The sequence below is a fragment of the Corythoichthys intestinalis genome, chromosome 9 (genome assembly GCF_030265065.1).
Source record: "Corythoichthys intestinalis isolate RoL2023-P3 chromosome 9, ASM3026506v1, whole genome shotgun sequence".
Lineage (NCBI taxonomy): Eukaryota > Metazoa > Chordata > Actinopteri > Syngnathiformes > Syngnathidae > Corythoichthys > Corythoichthys intestinalis.
Genome location: NC_080403.1, coordinates 41,152,392 through 41,173,637, shown reverse-complemented (window position 1 = coordinate 41,173,637; position 21,246 = coordinate 41,152,392). Strand labels below are relative to the sequence as shown.

Genomic DNA, 21,246 nt, shown 5'->3' with positions numbered 1-21,246 from the left:
CGCTTGTTGTCCGCTTCGAGGTCCAACCTTGTTTCCGCATTTGCGGACGCTAACAATTATAAGTAATAATAACTGACCACAGCATCCCGTCTGTCTATTAGCCTCCTTTTTTCGGGAGGGGTTTGGGGAGTCGCTTATTTCTCATTTCTGAAAGGTGGCAACCCTACTTTGGAAACAGTTCCCAAATTACTGCAGCAAGTAAAGTTGACGTAGTGAATTTACCAGAGATTGTTGCACCGGTCCAGGGCCCTTCCTCTGGATAGCAGTCCTGCTCTTGCAGGCTCAAACTCGTTGTGTTCGTTCACGTTTCGTCTTCAAATGTTTTATTAGGTTCGAGGTATTGAAACTGGCCAATTTAACTCCACATCTCGAAACTTTCAGGCCGCAAAATTGCATGCAGCCATTGATTTTAATCGAAGAGATTTGTATTTTGAAATATTTCCCGACCGCCGCCATTTATCCTGGTTTTATTTTTCCTTCATATGAAAAAGCGCCCTTGCCATTGGTCGGGAGTGGCTATTGGTCCGTTCTCATTGGTCTGGAGCAGGCCAATAGCGATAGCTGCTTGGTGTTCACGTGTCATCACACAACACAGAGACAGAGTGTAGTGAGCGCCAGGAGAAAAAAAAGGCTGCGGTCAAACGTTATAATAATGGACCTGTAAATGGTATCGGCGCCGTCTTTGTTGGTACTCGCTGATACCGATACCACCATTTCGGGCCGGATCGGCGCCCCCTGCCGATACTAGTATCGGTATCGGTGCATCTTTAGTACTTACCCATAAAATCAGTTGGACCCAAGCGCCAGCAGAGGGTGCCAAACACCAAAAAACAAGTAACAAGTGGATATTACACTGTACTGTCATTTTAATCTGTTTGAGCGGGGCATGTGCGTTAATTGTGTCAAATATTTTAACGTGATTCATTAAAAAAAAAGTTAATTGCCGCCCGTTAACGTGATAATTTTGACAGACCTAATGTAAAGCAACACAAGGTAATTTACTTTATTCATGTCATGTAGGCAACACTTGTACTAATACCAAATGTTTAAATTGGTGCCTACATGACCAAATAGCCTTTTTTTGTTTCATTTTTAACACCCACCGTGTCTGTTTTCAGCTTGGGTAACTTTGCCTCCCTGCACGGCAACGTGTACTGCAAGCCTCATTTCAGCCAGCTATTTAAAGCCAAGGGCAACTACGACGAAGGCTTCGGTCATCGGCCTCACAAGGAGCTGTGGACGGTCCGCAAGGACGGAGATGATGGCGAAGAGGTGGCGATAAGGTCTAAAGAACCAATAGCGGCAGCAAGGAGCAGAAGCGAGTCGGGAGAGAGCATGTTGTCCACCGGGGAGGAATTGTCGCCGACAGTCAAAGTCACCGACCTCGCCGCCAACCTAGAATCGAGGATGAAAAAACCCGTTGACGGCACGGAGAAGCCGGCCGAGTCCCGTAGGTTAAGGATCGCCTGGCCGCCTCCCGCCGGAGAGCCCCAGCGCAGCCCGACCGTGGAAGGAGCCGGAGAGGGGGCGGCCTCGGGACGAGCCTGGAGGGCAAAGTGGCCGCCGGAGGACGATTCGACATCTTTGTCTTCATCGTCCCACAGCGCTGAGCTGAAGAGCCTGAGGAGGAGCTCCTCACTTCGGGAGCGCAGTCGACCTTTCACCATGAGTGCCGCGGCCGACACCGAACGCAGTCCCGGTGCCAAGGAGCCACGGCAGCCACGCCGGCCGCTCAAGGCCTTGCAGGAATGGAGAGCGTCCCTGGAGAAAAAAAATGTAACTCAAGAGAGAATGCAGGGCAAGAAAGTAGAGCTGAAGAAGCAGCACATCGCTAGCGACAAGGCCAACAAAAGCAAAGGGGCAGAGGAGGAGGAGGGCGTGGAGAGCGAGTACCAACGAGACCAACCCGCTCAGGGAGAAAGCACGGCGGCGGAGGAGCGCTCGCTGAGCATCTCTTCCGACGCGTCGGCATCCCCCTCGCCGCCCGCGCACCCTAAAGAGAAGCGGGCACCGCACGACGTGGGCTTCTGGGAGGACGACAAAGACCAGAGCGACGCTGAAGAGTTGACGCCCGAGGCCATCATCAAGAGAAACCGTTGCTATGACTACGACGACTGAGAAGAGCATCTCGTCATCGACTCGAAGATCTTTCGTATTAAATTCTCAAGTGAATGTTTTCTTTTTGGTTTTAGCTTTATTGCTAATTGTTTAATAGAATACTGGAAGAGGAGTCAGATATTATTTTCTTACTGTGCTAAAGACAATTCGATTGACTGGAAGCAAAACGTCTCAGGTAAACAAATGAGAACGACCAATATAGAGCGCTATTCTGAAAAGCCTTTACTTTTGCCGAACACCTTAATGGCGAAGGCGGTGTTGCCATAAGTTGCCTTACTGTTTTCCAAAGGGAGTCGAAATGTCACGTTGGTGTCACTTTATTTTTAGCCTTTAGGTATGGATCTATCCTACCAAGTCAAGATGCTCATGAAATGTTCTGACTGCCACAAAAAAAGACGAGCCTGATTAATATATTTTTTCTGAATTTTTTTTCTCGATACTTGCTCTTGTGTACTAGCACAAAAACAATGTTTTTGTATGTAAAAGAGCGCTGATGGTTTTCCTGTATGATTGTCAAATAACTTTTACCATGAATTCCATTTCAGTGGCACTGTTTTTATGTTCAAGTATAATAAAATTTTACATTGATGGCAAGCTTTTCTTTATTTACACGTATATATGGCGGAAAACACTCAGGTGACTTGAAGTTCTGCCTTGAGACCCCCAATTTGGCCAAATTTCAAAATTGTCCTATATGCATGCATGACACATCATTGGAAAGCTTAAAATCTCAATTTTCTGGCGGAAGAAAAATTTTCAACAGGAGAAAAAAAAAATTAAACCCTTAACTGGAGGACCTCGAGGTTAGAACATAATTAAAGAAACCTTGCTTCGATCCTGAAACTCCGTGTTACATGTGTGAGTGTCAAGACACAGCTGTGAATGGCCACAGCCAGACTTTTTGGGAATATTTATGGGTGAGACACGGTAAAATAACAAGGGTCGCAATACAGAAATTGCAAACATCAACGAGAGGTCGAGTTTTTTTCAAATATTTACCCATTTAAAGTTTTCTTTGGATCAAATATTCATCTAAAATATCGGCGAAAATGCCACAGTAACAAAAAAAATAAGAGTTGAGGTAGATATCTGACTTACACTTTTTTTTTTTTCCCCATTGTGACATTTAAAAGTTTAAAGACATGCGAGTGAATAATTATATAAAGTCATTCTTTTGAAACTAAATATTAGACATCAATGATTCTTAGCTAAAAATGACATTTTAAATAATATTACGTTTTTATGGCTGGGTTGAAAGAAAAGTGGTTGTGCGGTGTCTGTAAAAGGGGGTCTCCAGGGTAAAATGGACAAATTAAAAATAGTTCTGGGGCCAAATGCGCCATTAAACTGCTATGGCAGCATAGACCTATTGTTTTATCAAACACAAGTTCTTTTGGCTTATACCATAATTTTTGGACTATAAGCCGCTTTTTTCCTTCATTTTGATACCTGTGGCTTATAGTCCAGTGCGGCTTATTTGTTGATTTTTTTTTAGGTAACACTTTATTTGACAGCGGTGTCATAAGATCATCAAAATTATGACATAACACCATCATGGACATTACTGAATGCTTATGTCATTAAGTGTCATATGGCAAATTATGTCACCAACTCAATTTTTGTCCATCTTGGATCTTTTGCATCCATTCAAAAGTGAGATCATTTGCCAGATAACACTTAATGACATGTTATAAGCATTCATGAATGCTAAGGACACAGACATGTCATGATTATGATTGTGTAATGACAGTCTTATGGCACCACTGTCAAAAAAAGTGTTAGCAAATACCATAACTAGCAATTGATGAAACAATTGGAACAGTGAAGAAATATTTAGCACAGAACATGATTTTTAATTGTTATTTACATCTGTAGCGCTGCAATGCATGCTATGAGGCATGTTGGATGACAACAGTCAACAGCAGGTGGCAGCAGAGGTTGACTGTCTCCCCCAAGGGAGCAGTGATGGCCAAATGAAGCTTCTTGAAGCAATAAAGCTTTGCACTAATTGGTTCAAAGTTTAATGATGGTTCTTTTGGTCTTATGACAGTCGGTCGTATGATGCAGCTGTCAAATAAGGTTGTACTGGTTAATATCTTATGGTGTAAATATCTCATGATACAGTGAGGACAGCTGCGGCTTATAGTCCAGTGCGGCTTATGTATGAACCAATGCTGTTTTCGTGCCAAATTTTGTGAGTGGCGGCTTATAGTCAGGTGCGACTTATAGTGTGAAAATTAGGGTAATAGAGCAGTTTTTTTAAAGGGGTGCAAGAGCAAAAACTGCTTTTTCAGCCTTGTCTGTGTTTTCCACCATGTATATACAGTGCCTTGCAAAAGTATTCAGCCCCCTTGAATCTTGCAACCTTTCACCACATTTCAGGCTTCAAACATAAAGACATGAAATTTAATTTTTTTGTCAAGAATCAACAACAAGTGGGACACAATCGTGAAGTGGAACAACATTTATTGGATAATTTAAACTTTTTTAACAAATAAACTGAAAAGTGGGGCGTGCAATATTATTCGGCCTCTTTACTTTCAGTGCAGCAAACTCACTCCAGAAGTTCAGTGAGGATCTCTGAATGATCCAATGTTGTCCTAAATGACCGATGATGATAAATAGAATCCAAATGTGTGTAATCAAGTCTCCGTATAAATGCACCTGCTCTGTAATAGTCTCAGGGTTCTGTTTAAAGTGCAGAGAGCATTATGAAAACCAAGGAACACACCAGGCAGGTCCGAGATACTGTTGGGGAGAAGTTTAAAGCCGGATTTGGATACAAAAAGATTTCCCAAGCTTTAAACATCTCAAGGAGCACTGTGCAAGCCATCATATTGAAATGGAAGGAGCATCAGACCACTGCAAATCTACCAAGGCCCGGCCGTCCTTCCAAACTTTCTTCTCAAACAAGGAGAAAACTGATCAGAGATGCAGCCAAGAGGCCCATGATCACTCTGGATGAACTGCAGAGATCTATAGCTGAGGTGGGAGAGTCTGTCCATAGGACAACAATCAGTCGTACACTGCACAAATCTGGCCTTTATGGAAGGGTGGCAAGAAGAAAGCCATTTATCAAAGATATCCATAAAAAGTCTCGTTTAAAGTTTGCCACAAGCCACCTGGGAGACTCACCAAACATGTGGAAGAAGGTGCTCTGGTCAGATGAAACCAAAATGGAACTTTTTGGCCACAATGCAAAACGATATGTTTGGCGTAAAAGCAACACAGCTCATCACCCTGAACACACCATCCCCACTGTCAAACATGGTGGTGGCGGCATCATGGTTTGGGCCTGCTTTTCTTCAGCAGGGACAGGGAAGATGGTTAAAATTGACGGGAAGATGGATGCAACCAAATACAGGAACATTCTGGAAGAAAACCTGTTGGTATCTGCACAAGACCTGAGACTGGGACGGAGATTTATCTTCCAACAGGACAATGATCCAAAACATAAAGCCAAATCTACAATGGAATGGTTCAAAAATAAACGTATCCAGGTGTTAGAATGGCCAAGTCAAAGTCCAGACCTAAATCCAATCGAGAATCTGTGGAAAGAGCTGAAGACTGCTGTTCACAAACACTCTCCATCCAACCTCACTGAGCTCGAGCTGTTTTGCAAGGAAGAATGGGCAAGAATGTCAGTCTCTTGATGTGCAAAACTGATAGAAACATACCCCAAGCGACTTGCAGCTGTAATTGGAGCATAAGGTGGCGCTACAAAGTATTAACGCAAGGGGGCCGAATAATATTGCACGCCCCACTTTTCAGTTTTTTGTTAAAAAAGTTTAAATTATCCAATAAATTTTGTTCCACTTCACGATTGTGTCCCACTTGTTGATTCTTGACAAAAAATTAAAATTTTATAGGTTTATGTTTGAAGCCTGAAATGTGGCGAAAGGTTGCAAGGTTCAAGGGGGCCGAATACTTTTGCAAGGCACTGTATGTGACTGGTCACAATATCAATGTGACGGGTTACTCTATATATCAGTAAAGACCAAAAGTTTGGACACACCTTGTTCGATGTAACACAACTGAAGATCCAAACCCCATCGATAAAGGAATGAACAGATTCCAAGTAAGTAACCCTGAAAAAGCCTACCCGTAAAGTAAAAAAACATTTTAGGTGACTTTAAGCGCATCAAAAGAATGGCAGAAGTGGACAAAAAAAGTATCACAGCAAAGGTGAAGATACTATCATATTATACATGTTTTTAGTTATTTCATCTTTTTTTGCTAGGTACATAATTCCACTCGTGTTAATTCATAGTTTTATTACATTCAGTGAGAATTTACATTGTAAATAATCATGAAAATAAAACGCACAAATGAGAAGGTGTGTCGAAACTTTTGGCCTCTACTGTATTTATAAATTTATGGACAGTGAGGAGCAGAAGTATTTGCACTCCTTGTGATTTTGCAAGTTCACCCACTTAGAAAATAGGCAGATGTCTGAAATTTCAATCATAGAACTACCGTATTGGGCCGAATACAAGACGGCCCTGATTATAAAACGACCCCCTCTTTTTCAAGACTCAAGTTTGAAAAAAGACTGTTTGAACACCAAATTTTTAAGAAAATAATTACAGTACATCCGAAACAAATGATTATAACAATATATTTGAGAGAAAAAGCATGTTATTTTGCCTCATTCAAATCTTAATATCGGAACATTTAAATATGTAAAGTGCATTCACATTCGTAAATGAATGGCCTATGGTTTTTTAAATGTAAATAAACCAATCTATTGTGATTAAACAACAAAATTGCAATAACTGCATTAACCATCAAAGTGAAGTCTGACAGTAACTGTAGTCTTGAAACAAATCTGAATAAGGAAAAACATTGCAATAAAAAATTGCAAACTGGTTAAACTTGAGAGAAGCTGAGATCTGTCATGACAGAACATCACTTCAATGATATCTGGCGCCATCTAGCGTCGTGAATGGGTATAATGTCTAGACCACGAATATAAGACGACCTCCTCTTTTTCAGTCTTATTTCAAAGCAAAAAACACTGTGTTGTATTCGGGCCAATAGGGTATTTTCACTGTTGAAATTCGTCTCCCCAGACAAGCCGCACGGAAACGGCGACAGCTGAACAAAGTGCCGCTTTGCTGATGCTGCCTGCGCGTGCGCCAACCGGGAAGGCGGAACTTCGCGCGTTCTCTTCTTATTTTAACCCTTTGTACTGACTCCATGTTTCAAAAGTTTTAAGAACACTCACCGAAAACAGTCGACAGTGGTCAAAAACAAGGCAAAAACAGACGACGGAGGGAACAATGCTGAATCCAAAGCAAGGCTACATAGCAAATGTTTCCGCGCAGCAAATCTGTCTTATCTCAGTGTCCAGTGTTTAAGTCCGTGGGCCGGCCGAAGGTGTGTCCAGGCGTTGCTTTGGGATCATCCCTCTCTGGCTGGGTTCGGGCTGTTTAGGTTCGTGCGTGGATGGGATATGGTTGCCACAGCGACAGACGCTGGTCTTGACGTCACAAGCGCCTGCTATCAACTTTGTTATCCGGGCTGGCACTACTTGTTTTAGGACAAAGCGCGCTGGTCTTTGTCCTTGTTCGTTTGTCGGGAGGACTGACTGCCAGAGTTGGTGCGTCAATCTTGCTTGTGGTGCACACGTTTTGGGCTTCTGTGATAAGATGGCGTTGTGTATCTATTCTGTTTCTTTAAACTATGGTGTGCTATTTATTTTACATTGGGTGTGTTAGAGTAGTGCAGTCCTACAGTGAATATGAGAAATGATACTATTCCCTGATTGATTATATTACGTGTGTTAGAGTAATGCAAACAGTTAGATGGTGCCTACGAGAAACGTACCATTTTTCCTTTTCCCCCTCATGAGCGCCGATAAGGCGATTCACTTTACTGTGTTCAAGGCCACTGAGTGGAGTCTGCCTAAACTATAGTTGAATGAACGTGTTATACTAATGCAAACAATTATATGGTGTGTGTGAGAACGGTACCTTTTCCCTTCACCACTTATAAGAGACAATCTAACATAAAAAAAAATTCCGGAACTCACATTGTATGATTTTTTAAATATTTGTAACTTACTGGGGTTCATAAGTATTTGCACCCGTGAGAATCAGCAATAATTATGACACTGAAAGAGTTGTCAGTCTACCTTAAAAGAAGTCCACCTTTACCCCATGAGTAACCACCCACCCACCACCACCTGTTCGAGCTCATAATTGTCACCTGCGCACCAAAAAGTCAGTCATAATCCCAACTGCTGTCATGAGCAAGACCAGAGAGCTTTCGAAAGACACCAGAGAAAAAAATGTTGAACTCCACAAAGCTGGAAAGGCTATGGGACAATTGGAAAGCAGCTTGGTGGGAATAAACAAAAGTTGCAGAAATTATTAGAAAATGTCTAAAAGGCTAAACATGACTGATAATCTACCTCGGACTGGGGCTCCATGTAAAATCTCTTCTCGTGGGGCATCACTCATGATGAAGAAAAGTGAGGGCTCAGCCTAGAACTACACGGCAGGGGCTGGTCAATGACCTGAAGAGAGCTGGATGCACAGTTTCAAAGGCTACTGTCAGTAGAACACTACAGTTCAGTTAAAATCATGCATTGCTCAGCTTCAGAAGGTTCCCCTGTTGAAGCCAGTACATGTGAAGGCCCATTTGAATGATGCAGAAGGGTCATGGCAGAAAGTCATATGGTCAGATGAGACCAAAGTTGAACTTTCCGGTGCAAACTTTACTCGTCGTGTCGAGGAAAAAGAAGGATGAGTACAATCCCAAGAACACCATCCCCACTGTGAAGTATGGGGGTGGTAACCTCATGCTTTAGCCGATGCTTTTCGGCAAAGGGGACAGGACGACGAGGATGAGTGGTGAAATATATCGACAGATTTTGAGTCACAACCTCCTTTCCTCAGTCAGAGACTTGAAGATGAGTTGTGGCTGGATCTTCCAACATGACAATGTTCAGAAGCACTCAGCCAAGCTGACCAATGAGTGGCTGCGTAAGAAGCATATCAAGGTTCTGGTGTGGCTTAGCCAGTCTCCAGACCTCAATGTTTTCTCAACAACAGTCCCGGAACCTGACAGATCTAGAGAAGATTTTTGTGGAGGAATGGGCCAAAATCCCCGTTTCCAGATGTGAAACCCTGGTAAAGAACTACAGAAAGCGTCTGACCTGTAAATGGCAAACAAAGGCTTCTGCACTAAATATTAGCACTGATTTTTTCAGGGGTAGAAATACTTGAACCCCAGTAAATTACAAATAAGTTATTGAAAATTCAAGGGCGTTGGTTTGGGCTCAATATTGCTAGGGACGATAACCCTAACACAATAATAATGCCAGTCAAGTATAACACTACTGCTTTTGTCCACAAGCAATGCCAAACTCAACAAAAAAAAATGAATGCTTCTTTGGGCTCCTTAAAGACCATATAAATGAAAATGAAAACTCGGGAGAAGGGGGTAAACCTTGGCTCACTACATTTCTTACGGTTTAATTAACAGTAGAAAACATACAGGAAGATATTTCTCTCAAAGGAGCTTCCTCTTAGAGTTTTAGAAACTCATATGGATTAATGCTATGCTAACTCTGATGCAGGTTGGACTTTCAGTAGCAAATTTAGTGGTGTGTTCCCCACCTCCACAACATTGCCGCCTTTTTACATTACTTATAGTGGCTGCTGCTGGCAGAAAAAAACTAATCTTCGAAGGGGGCGGAGGAGGCGGCATCTCGTATTTCTGTCGTGGCTGTGAATGCGTGGGTGGGGGGGTCAAGTCATCAGCCAATCAGACATGCATTTAAGGGGAAAACATTCAGCAAGTGAAAAGGGAGCAATGTAAGTCTGAACATGAAAGTACTTTTATTCACTTAATAATGGTAGGGTCAATTCTATCCTTACAACATATTCTATATACAGTGGGGCAACTAAGTATTTAGTCAACCACTATTTGTGCAAGTTCTCCCACATGAAAATATTAGAGAGGCCTGTAATCGTCAACATGGGAAAACCTCAACCATGAGAGACAATGTGGAAAAAAACCCCAGAAAATCACATTGATTTTTAAAAAATTTGCAAATCATGGTGGAAAATAAGTATTTGGTCAATACCAAAAGTTCATCTCAATACTTTGTTATGTACCCAGAAACGTTTTCTGTAACTCTTCACAAGCTTTTCACAAACTGTTGCTGGTATTTTGGCCCATTCCTCCATGCAGATCTCCTCTAGAGAAGTGATGTTTTGGGGCTGTCGTTGAGCAACACGGACTTTCAACTCTCTCCGCAGATTTTCTATGGGGTTGAGATCTGGAGACTGACTAGGCCACTCCAGAACCTTGAAATGCTTCTTCCGAAGCCACTCCTTTGTTGCCCTGGCTGTGTGTTTGGGACCATTGTCATGCTGAAAGACCCAGCCACGTCTCATCTTCAATGCCCTTGCTGATGGAAGGAGATTTTCACTCCAAATCTCTCGATACATGGCCCCATTAATTCTTTCCTTTACACAGATCAGTCGTCCTGGTCCCTTTGCAGAAAAACAGCCCCAAAGCATGATGGTTCCACCCCCATGCTTCACAGTGGGTATGGTGTTCTTCGGATGCAATTCAGTATTCTTTCTCGTCCAAACACAAGAACCTGTGTTTCTACCAAAAAGTTTTATTTTGGTTTCATTTGACCATAACACATTCTCCCAGTCCTCTTCTGGATCATCCAAATGCTCTCTAGCGAACCGCAGACGGGCCTGGACGTGCTCTTTCTTCAGCAGGGGGACACGTCTGGCAGTGCAGGATTTGAGTCCCTGGCGGCGCATTGTGTTACTGATAGTAGCCTTTGTTACTGTGGTCCCAGCACTCTGTAGGTCATTCACGAGGTCTCCCTGTGTGGTTTTGGGATTTTTGCTCACCATTCTTATCATTTTGACGCCACGGGGTGAGATCTTGTATGGAGCCCCAGATCGAGGCAGATTATCAGTGGTCTTGTATGTCTTCCATTTTCTAATAATTTCTCCCACGGTTGATTTCGTTACACCAAGCGTTTTACCTATTGCAGATTAAGTCTTCCCAGCCTGGTGCAGGTCTACAATTTTGTCTCTGATGTCCTTCGACAGCTCTTCGGTCTTGGCCATAGTGGAGGTTGGAGTGTGACTGACTGAAGTTGTGGACAGGTGTCTTTTATACCGATAATGAGTTAAAACTGGTTCCATTAATGTAGGTAACGAGTGGAGGCTCGTTAGACCTCTTTGACAGCCAGAAATCTTGCTTGTTTGTAGGTGACCAAATAGTTATTTTCCACTCTTAATTTGGAAATAAATTCTTTAAAAATCAAACAATGTGATTTTCTGTTTTTTTCCCCCACATTCTGTCTCTCATGGTTGAGGTTTACCCATGTTGACGATTACAGGCCTCTCTAATATTATGAAGTAGGAGAACTTGCACAATTGGTGATTGACGAAATACTTATTTGCTCCACTGTACCTGAATTCATTATATAATGCAAATAAGGTTGCTTAAAAGTTGATGGGGACAATTTCAGCATCCTGAAAAAAAGCTGCTAGTGTTATGTCCCTACCGTCCATATGCAAACCTAAGCCCTTGTGAAAAAAAAAAATCATACAATTTGAGTTCGATTTTTTTTTTTTTTTTTGTAGATTATGCCTCTATAAGTGGAAATGAATCTATGATTGAAAATTTTAGGCCTCTACGTATTTCTAAATGGGTGAACTTGCAAAATCACAAGGGGTGCAAATAATGCTACTCCTCACTGTATGGATGCACCCCCCCCCCCCCCCCCCCCCCACACACACACACACTCACACTCCATGACCCATAAATGAAGTGCAGCAAAATCACTAAAAACATTCCTGGCACTGAATTGTTTCCATTAGAAACTGGATGGAACAATTTTCACAAATTTATTCAAATGCGCATTCAATAGCAACAGCTGACATTATGGTGGCAAATACAGTTGCACTTTGAAATGAAAGTTTAAAAGAATACAAGTTTAATGAATAACATTTCATTTGTAGTAACCGAAAAGGTGTCAAAAATACATTTGTAGTCCCAAGGTCATACTGAAATAAAATCTATTTTGTACATTTTTGGCATACATGTGATTGCTTTCGGTAATATATATATATACAGTATAGAGGCTATGCTTAGGTAGTGATGACAGGCAAGCAGAGTATGAAAATGTGCATGAGGTCACCATTAGGCCATTTTTATTAATATTTGGGGGGGGGGGGGGCTCCAACATAAAAACATACAGTCACAGACCACTTTATAAGGTACACCATGCTAGTAACGGGTTGGACCCCCTTTTGCCTTCAGAACTGCCTCAAATCTTCGTGGCATAGATTCAACAAGGTGCTGGAAGCACTCCTCAGAGAGTTTGGTCCATCGAAATTGGACAATAGAAGATTGGAAAAACGTTGCCTGGTCTGATGAGTCTCGATTTCTGCTGCGACATTCGGATGGTAGGGTCAGAATTTGGCGTCAATAACATGAAAGCGTGGATCCATACTGCCTTGTATCAACGTTTCAGGCTGGTGGTGGTGGTGTAATGGTGTGGCGAATATTTTCTTGGCACTCTTTGGGCCCCTTGGTACCAATTGAGCATCGTTGGAACGCCACAGCCTACCTGAGTATTGTTGCTGACCATGTCCATCCCTTTATGACCACAATGTACCCAACGTCTGATGGCTACTTTCAGCAGGATAATGCGCCATGTCATAAAGCTGGAATCATCTCAGACTGGTATCTTGAACATGACAATGAGTTCACTGTACTCAAATGGCCTTCACAGTCACCAGATCTCAATCCAATAGAGCATCTTTGGGATGTGGTGGAACGGGAGATTCGCAGCCGACAAATCTGCACCAACTGTGTGATGCCATCATGTCAATATGGACCAAACTCTCTGAGGAATGCTTCCAGCATCTTGTTGAATCTATGCCACGAAGAATTGAGGCAGTTCTGAAGGCAAAAGGGGGTCCAACCCGTTACTAGCATGGTGTACCTTAATAAAGTGGCCGGTGAGTGTACATGCTGATGTGAGAAAACAGGCACTTTTTGGTGACAATAGTCTATGATTGGCTGCCACAAAGCAGATTGATACAAATGAAAAAATAAAGCTTGCTATCCTCTGACAATATCCAACAACCGTTTCATATCCTGCTAATTCTAATGATCGTTTTTGGCTTGTGGGAGGAGATTGAACACACGACCTTTCTGTGCACATCTGAAGATGAGGAGAATACCAGGAAGACAGAATTGTGCAGGTAAGATCAGAAAGTCTTAGTGTTGCAAACAATAATCCCAAACAACAACAAACAAAATGCAAATAAAAGAATCTGCAATTCAAAAGGACATGTATAGCTTGAATAAATAAAAAAACCCAACCTTTTTTATATTTAAATATACCTGAGAGCAACAAAAACTTATGGCTTCATTGTCAAGAATGCATTTTAACTAATTATACTTCTGTTTTTGGTCATTCATTATCTTATCAAAAATCACATTTTCCCTTTTAGTATCAAAACAACTTTGAGAGTTGATCAAAAGCTTAAAAGATGTTTTGTAATTTGTGAACAAGAAAAGAAAAAACTAATCAGTTTCATGTCAAAAAATGTGCCTTGGCTAAATATAAACACAAATCCATGACTGCATTAAAAGACTTTCACCACATGGTGTCGCAAAACCCCCAATTTGTGGGAATGTCAGCGTGCATGCTGAGGCAGCAGCCCGAAAATAATGGGAGAATATTTGATTTCTGTGAATATTTAGCTTGCTCGGCTTTTTCTTTTTAATGTAAAACATGAACAGCACACTGTGTGATCCAATTAGAACTTACCCAAAATAAACATTTGGATGATTAGGAATCAAAGTTCTGGGATTCTTACAGCATGAGAAGGCTACAGTTGCATAGCGGCCCATTGATCAAAGTCCCCGTGACAATGTTCACCCACTGAGAGGGTGCAGGTCCACTTTCACCTTCTCCCCTGCGCTCATCATGCCGATAGTGGGGTAGAAGCCGCCCGTCGGTAACGCCACTTCCCTGCGCCCCACCACCTTTCTGTTCCGGGTGAAGAACACCTGCCGTAGGAGGACAGCAGACTTTATGACGGGGGTAGAGATGTCCCGATCGATCGGGTCCGATCACGTCATTTTCAAAGTATTGGAATCGGCAAATAATATCGGCCATGCCTTTTTTTAATGTATATACTGTATATTTTTTAATTAAATCGTTTTCAAATTGTATTTAACGTAACAGACATAATATGTTACACTCATCCAGAGTCTTTAGTTTAGGCTTAAGCTTAGGTTATCAAATTTATCCCAATAACGGCGGTAACAAGTTTTTTTTTGAATGTATCACGTTAAAAAATTTAACGCAATTAATACATGCGTTGCACGACCCACTCACGCATTGTCGCGCTCAACTGTAATGGCGCCATTTTACCTATATAGAGAGATAGGTAGAAGGACTGCGGATTCAGCTGATTTTGCGGATTACTTCGTTTATTTTTCGCGTCATGCCAGCCCAATGTGCTGCAGGCTTTTGTTGCTACACTAGGGAGAGTGATGTGAGGCTTTTTGGATTTCCAAAAGATCTTGTTCACCACCAAGAATGGGCAAAACAAGTATGAGAATTGAGCAACCACTGGACGGATGACTAAGTGAGTAAGCTACGTGTTTTATGTTACCTCAAACATTGGGATCATGGCAAACGTTTTAATAAGGAGGTGGCTTGCATTTTGTGGGTGACAATGCTCCCTTGTCCACCGAGAAGGCCACTCTGCCGACAAAAGCCGTTAAAGGCGTGCCTCGGCTTAGGCCCGGGGAGCCCCCCGCTCTCGTCTCCGGTTCTCGATTGTGTCCAGACTTCCAGCCCCCTCGGTCCTCTTTGCGTGCCCGCCTATTGAGCGCTATACTCGGCTGGGGCTCGGGCAGCTACGCGCTCCGACGTCAGCTGGTTTGTCCACCGAGAATGCACCATTTTCGCCGTTCATAGCCTTCTGTGTCCCTGGCCACGAGCACTGCCTGCCTGAGTCGGGGTAATTTTTTGTTTTCGAAAGGCGAGCAAAGCTGGGAAAAGTCGCTCGGTTCGGGTTACAATGTCACCTAGCTCTCAAACCTGTTTTGTTTAAGCTCTTTCCTCAGTCTCAAAAGCCGGGGCAGGGAAATGATAAAAGCCGGACTAACTCCGGTGGCATAAAATACCATTCGGGAGGTTTAAGAAGTCGGCAGTTTTGACCATTATGCAGTAATTTAGCCCTGTCGTACTGAATAAATGCATTTTTAATATTTCATATTCCATTTAGCGCAAGAATGTTATTTGTCATGACCATACCATTTATTTAGCAATTGGGGAAAATACTTAGATAAAAAGAATATCCTGTAAAAATATTGGAGATATTAAAACCATATTTTGCTCCTCTCTGTCGCATTTTCCTCGTTCTGAATCTTCCCCCTCAATGGACTGCATTCTAAATCTGTTGAAATCGTTACTCTGTCAACATCATCACCCAGATGGAGGCGCTAGAGCGCTATAATGACAAGCGGGGCTAAACTGCAGATTAAAAGACTCATTTGTCATCATCTGCGTTTTGCCAAATTGTTGTATATAGTCGAATCGTCTCAAAATATGATTCTAATTCACATAATAATGCTATTTAAAACTTATCGTGTCACAGGCACTTTAAGTGTCTAGCGCCATCTAGCGTAAAAGCTGAGAAGTGCAAGAGAATTTAGGCTGAATCTAAGCTTTTTGTGCGGGCCTTATTCGAAATTTTCTCAATTTGCTGCAGGCCCTAGTTTGGACACTCCTCCTATATGACCTTTTTATGACCTCACCGTGACCTTGGCTCCCTCCAAGTCTTCCCCTTCATCATCGTCATCCTCGTTGTTGTATAAGTCCTTGTATAAGTCGTTCTGAACATCAGCGGGCTGCGAACAAGCTTCCGGGTCCCAGTCGTCCGCCACATCTAAACAAAGCGGTTTGGACCAAGACACAAATTAGACAAAGGACTGGACCGCTGCCAGGTGAAGCGTGAAGCAACTCGCCTACGCCCTCATGGCAGAAGTCACGTGGAAACATGATGCCGCAACCCATCAGGTCGCCTTCGAAGCAACGTGGTCCGAAGGCGTCGCCGACGCCGCTGCCCTGGAACAACTTTCCGTCATCTTCAAAAGAGAATATCGCATGACTTTTCCTGCCAAAACATTCTTCCAAGACCTTGGCCATATTGACAAAGTTGTTTTAGGTCAAAATTAGTCTGAAATGTTGCCCTTTGACGAGACTGTTCATCAGCCACACGCGGCTCTGGAGTGACATGGAGCTCTCTGAACCCTCTGATGCGGCTCAGTTTTATTTTAATGAGATGGAAAACTTATTTTGCCACTTGCAATACAGTATTTACGAAAGTTTAGCTTCTCATTAGTAGGCAAACAAACCCAGGCTCACGGTTTTGTGTTTTTGTTAGTAGAAAACTCACCAACTATGTAAAGTCATGATTGCCACTCAGAAAAAATACCCACAAGTCTTTGCGCCTGGCCAATTTATGGTCTGCGTGAGCGTTGTGTGATTAAAAGTATGTGAAAAAAGAGCACTCTTTCTGCCTTCGATAAGGAGGCAAGACTCCATTGTTAAGTAGAATATGCACCACATCATATATACGCACACTAGTGCTGCAACGCTTAATCGATTAACCTGAGTAATTCGATTAGAAAAAAGCTGTCAAATTTTGTTGCTTCGAGGATTCGTTTAGAGTTGTAATAGCTTGTTTTGAAAGTACAGTGGTACCTTGATATACAAGCGCTTCGACACACGATTTTTTTTGACATGCGACGTAAAATTTGACTCGCCATTTGTTTCTACATTGGACGACATGCTCAAAATACGATTTATGAGAGCGCCGCAGTTTCTTTGTTTTGCCGGAAGACGGACACACGGTGGATTTTCTTGTGAGAAATCAACATGGATTCCAAGAAATGTTAGAGCAGGTGTTGAACAATGAAAAAGGTGAGGCGTACCATTAAAATGATGATGGAATTATAGAAAAATATGAGCATGGTGTGTGCATCCATGAACTGGTTCGACAATATGCCCGTAGAATGTCGATCTCGACGGTTGTCCTCCGACCTCGGTTCGCCAGTTAAGGTGAAAATTATTTATTGTGGTAACATCGCTAATGAAATCGCCGGCTTCGTTAGGTTTCTAATCATTTATTCCAACAACAGGAGTGCTGTCAGCATTGCCGCAGAGATCGAAGAGGTGGGGGGGTCAGCCTGTTAGTGCTCAGACCATACACCGCACTCTACATCAAATTGGTGTGCATGGCTGTCACTCCAGGACGAAGCCTCTTCTGAAGACGGTACACAAGAAAGCCCGCCCGTCTCATCAGACCATAGGACATGGTTCCAGTAATCCATGTGCTTTGTTGACATGTCTTCAGCAAACTGTTAGCGGGCTTTCTTGTGTACCGTCTTCAGAAGAGGCTTCCTCCTGGGGTGACAGCCATGCACATCAATTGGATGTAGAGTTTGGCGTATGGTCTGAGCACTAACTGTAGGGCTGCAGCTATCGAATATTTTAGTAATCGAGTAATCGACTGAAAATTCTATCGATTAATCGAGTAATCGGATAAAACAAATATATTTTTAGGTGAAGAGCAATTATAAATATACATGAGAAAACAAGACATTTCATCTAATCTTGAACCATTTTCAGTCAATCAATGTCTTTATTTTTTATGTATATTGTAGCTAGAATTTTAAAAAAAGACTAATTCACTGCTTTCACTCAAAAAACTTTTAGGTCTTATTTAAAAAAAAAAAATATATATATATATATATATTACCTAAAAATGCCGTTACGCTTGATAACACACGTCACTTAAAAGTTAGGATTTTTTCCCTCGTGGTTCAATTGAATTTCTCTTTGTGTCAAGCCATTTTTAAGTTCTAGTTAAGTTAGTCTAAACTGTAAGTCCTGATAGGATTTTGAGTTTTTGCAGTGTTCAAAATAAATGTATGATACAGGCTGTACTGGAGCACATTAGGGACCAGTGCTACTTGGTGTTTTATCCAGCAATGACTACTGAGCTAAAATTGATAGTTAGCATGATTAAGTTTTTATTTTACACCCTCATCACTCCACAATGCTATGTTATGTTAAAGCCTGTATGTAAGACACGTTAGCCACGCAGCGACAGTAACGTTAATCTTATTTATTAGCGCTTAGCGCTCTTTATTAGCGCTTAGCGCTGTACTGCTTTAAGATGGCGGCTGTTTAATAACGCTGCCCAGACACGGCCGAGTCTGTCATTGCGCATCTAGTTCAACATACATGTGATCTTTATGAGACGCATCAGACGCTAGCTGTTACCAACGTAGCATTGTGCGGGCTAGTATTTGGCAACGTCGGCGTCGTTTGTGGCGGCTGTCAGCTGCAGTAAGTTTTTTCTCCGCACGTGACAGCGCGTTGTCCCGCATTAAAAGTAGTCCGAGCAAAACGTGATGCTTAGAGCTGTCAAAATAAACGATTACTCGAGGTGAATAAAATTACTCGGATCAGTTTTTAAACTCGAGTTACTCGAGTTGCTCGAGTACTCGTTTCAGCTCTAACTAACAGGCTGACGCCCCCACCTCTTCAATCTCTGCAGCAATGCTGACAGCACTCCTGTAACGAGTCACATGACAGTTTGGAGGGAAAATGACAAGCAGTACTCAATTAGGACATTTAGGGATGTACGTAGTTTCTAAGGGGTGTACTCATTTTTGTTGCCAGCGATTTGGAAATTAATGGCTATATTTTGAGTTATTCTAAGGGGAAAATAAATTAACTATTATATAAACTGCACACAGACTACTTTTCATTGTGTCAAAGTGTCATTTTGTCAGTGTTGTCCCATGAAAAGATATACTTAAATATCGGCAGAAATGCAAGGGGTATACTCACTTTTCTGATACACTGTATGTGCATGCGGCTCCTAGTGTCTTTTCTGTGGTAAATTGGTTGAAATGGCTCTTTAGGAGTTAAAGGTTGCCAAGCCCTGATTAAGCTGATTCATCACCACTCACCTGCATGGTAAGCGATGGACCCTCTGCTCCAACCTGGATGTCTGTTCTTCGGGTAATCCTGTGAGATCAAAGTACAACTTCAGTCGAGTAAGAATTGGAATGTTTTTTTCCTTAGTCCTATTAGCCTTATAAAAGTGGATTTCTGGTCTATAAGGACCAAGTATGTACAATGGCATGTAAAGATTTCTGAGAAATGATCAGTATTGTTTTGAGTTGTTGGCCAGTTACAGTCATGTAGTCATATCACCTAGGCAAGGCAAATTTATTTATATAGCACAATTCAACACAAGGCAATTCAAAGTGCTTTACATCACATGAAGATCATAAAAATCACATTTAAATCAATACAACGTAAAAACCAAGACAATCAAAATCGGGAATAAAATTATACATAAAAATCGCATTTAATAACAAATAGAATAAAAATAAATAAATACAAATTAAAACTACTACTACTAATAATAATTGAAATCAGCAATGGAGATAAGCACAAGAGGAATAGAAAGCAAGTAGATTGAAATATATAGACAGTTATGGATATGCAGTGCTAAACAAAAGCGTTTTTAGCCCTGATTTAAAAGAGCTAACAGTTTGAGCATACTTCAGATGTTCAGGTAACTTGTTCCAGAGGTGAGGAGCATAATAACTAAATGTTGCCTCACCCTGCTTGGTTCTTGTTCTTGGAACATGCAGAAGACCGGTTCCAGACGACTTTAGGGGTCTAGATGTCTCATAGGAATCTAACAAATCAAGCATGTATTTTGGTCCAAGGCCATTAAGTGTTTTGTAGACGAGCAGTAGTATTTTATAGTCTATCCTTTGACTCACTGAAAGCCAGTGTAGCGATTTCAAAACCGGTGTAATGTGGTCCAGCTTCCTTGTATTTGTGAGGACTGTGGCTGCAGAATTCTGTACTAGCTGCAGCTTCCTGACTGATTTTTTATCAAGACCCGTAAATATACCGTTGCAATAGTCTAATCTGCTGAAAATGAATGCATGTATAAGTTTTTCCATGTCTTGTCAGAATATGACATACAGTAACTCCTTTTAACTCCACAATCATTTTTAATACTTTTACAGATAATATTTTTTGCAAACGAACGTTTCAGTTCGCAGCCAAAAAATATTTCTTTGGGTTTTGATTTTTATTATTATTATTTTTTACCAGCACAGAATTATTTCATACAACTTTGGAATAGACATGTGCCGATTACCGGTTTCACGGTATACCGTGGTATGAAAACGTGATGGTTTCAAAACCGCAAAAATTTTCGGTCATACCTTCCCTACAGTATTAGCTATCTTTTATGTCCCAAAAACACAGGGAGATATTCCTTGCTTGCAGCTGCAAGGCTCAACCCTTCCCCACTGGTTGTTGCTCAGTATCAGTGAGGCAGCTGTACTACACGATGGCTGGAGGAGGTTAAACTCTTGAACCCCCCCTCCCCCATCAAAGAAAACAAAATCACTAGTATGGGAATACTTCAGCTACAGAAAAGTTACAGACGGCCGCGGCTTAGAAGAAGAGGGCCAACCGACATGTACATGCGGAGGGTGGCTGGTGAGGAGGCAATACTTGATAATCAATATGATTTCGCAATTATGCAAAATTCAAGGTTAGTAGACACTATCATGAATGTTTCCCACCAGCTACGAGCGTTAACTCCAGTGTGTTTAGTATGTCTAGCAGTGGTAAAACGTGATGGTTTTTCTGTCTGGCAACTTTCCGTGTTGAGAAAGAGTGTGTATAATGTAAACATGATACGAGTCATACACACGCGCTTTTTGTGGAAAATAATTCAATTTTTTTCCTGATGGTGATAATGTTGTTTATTTAAAATATTTCACTTATTTTTAAATTTTATAAAATTAATTTTAGCGTAACGATTTATTTGTGTTCCAATAACAATCCCATTCAATGGAAAAAAGTGTTGTGCTTTTTTGACCCAAATATCTGAAAGTAACACATTTTAGAGCTGTAATTGCAATACCGTGATATTTTTGCTTAGGGTTATTATACCGTCAGAATCTCATACCGGCACATGCCTACTTTGGAACATTGTTTCA

General features: G+C 41.7%; 2 protein-coding genes across 4 annotated transcripts in view; one reads left to right on the top strand and one right to left on the bottom strand.

Annotated features, from left to right (window-relative positions):
• Window positions 1–3,194, top strand: part of LOC130921364 (LIM domain and actin-binding protein 1-like) — a 32,626-nt gene extending 29,432 nt beyond the window's left edge. For 2 of the 3 annotated variants that reach the window (XM_057845160.1, XM_057845159.1), the window contains one exon: window positions 1,119–3,185. In XM_057845160.1, the coding sequence (XP_057701143.1) occupies window positions 1,119–2,118 (1,000 nt within the window). In that variant the 3' untranslated portion in view covers window positions 2,119–3,185. Of the gene's footprint in view, window positions 1–1,118 lie in introns of all 3 variants that reach the window. The other variant, XM_057845161.1, reaches the window with a different exon arrangement.
• Window positions 3,195–12,428: 9,234 nt separating this feature from the next.
• spryd3 (SPRY domain containing 3) overlaps window positions 12,429–21,246 on the bottom strand; it is a 58,713-nt gene continuing 49,895 nt past the window's right edge. The window contains exons 8-11 of the mRNA XM_057845937.1: window positions 19,180–19,237; window positions 16,162–16,281; window positions 15,952–16,082; window positions 12,429–14,190 (exon numbers count right to left, since the gene is read on the bottom strand). Coding sequence (XP_057701920.1) covers window positions 14,056–14,190; window positions 15,952–16,082; window positions 16,162–16,281; window positions 19,180–19,237 — 444 coding nt within the window. The 3' untranslated portion in view covers window positions 12,429–14,055. The remainder of the gene's footprint in view (window positions 14,191–15,951; window positions 16,083–16,161; window positions 16,282–19,179; window positions 19,238–21,246) is intronic.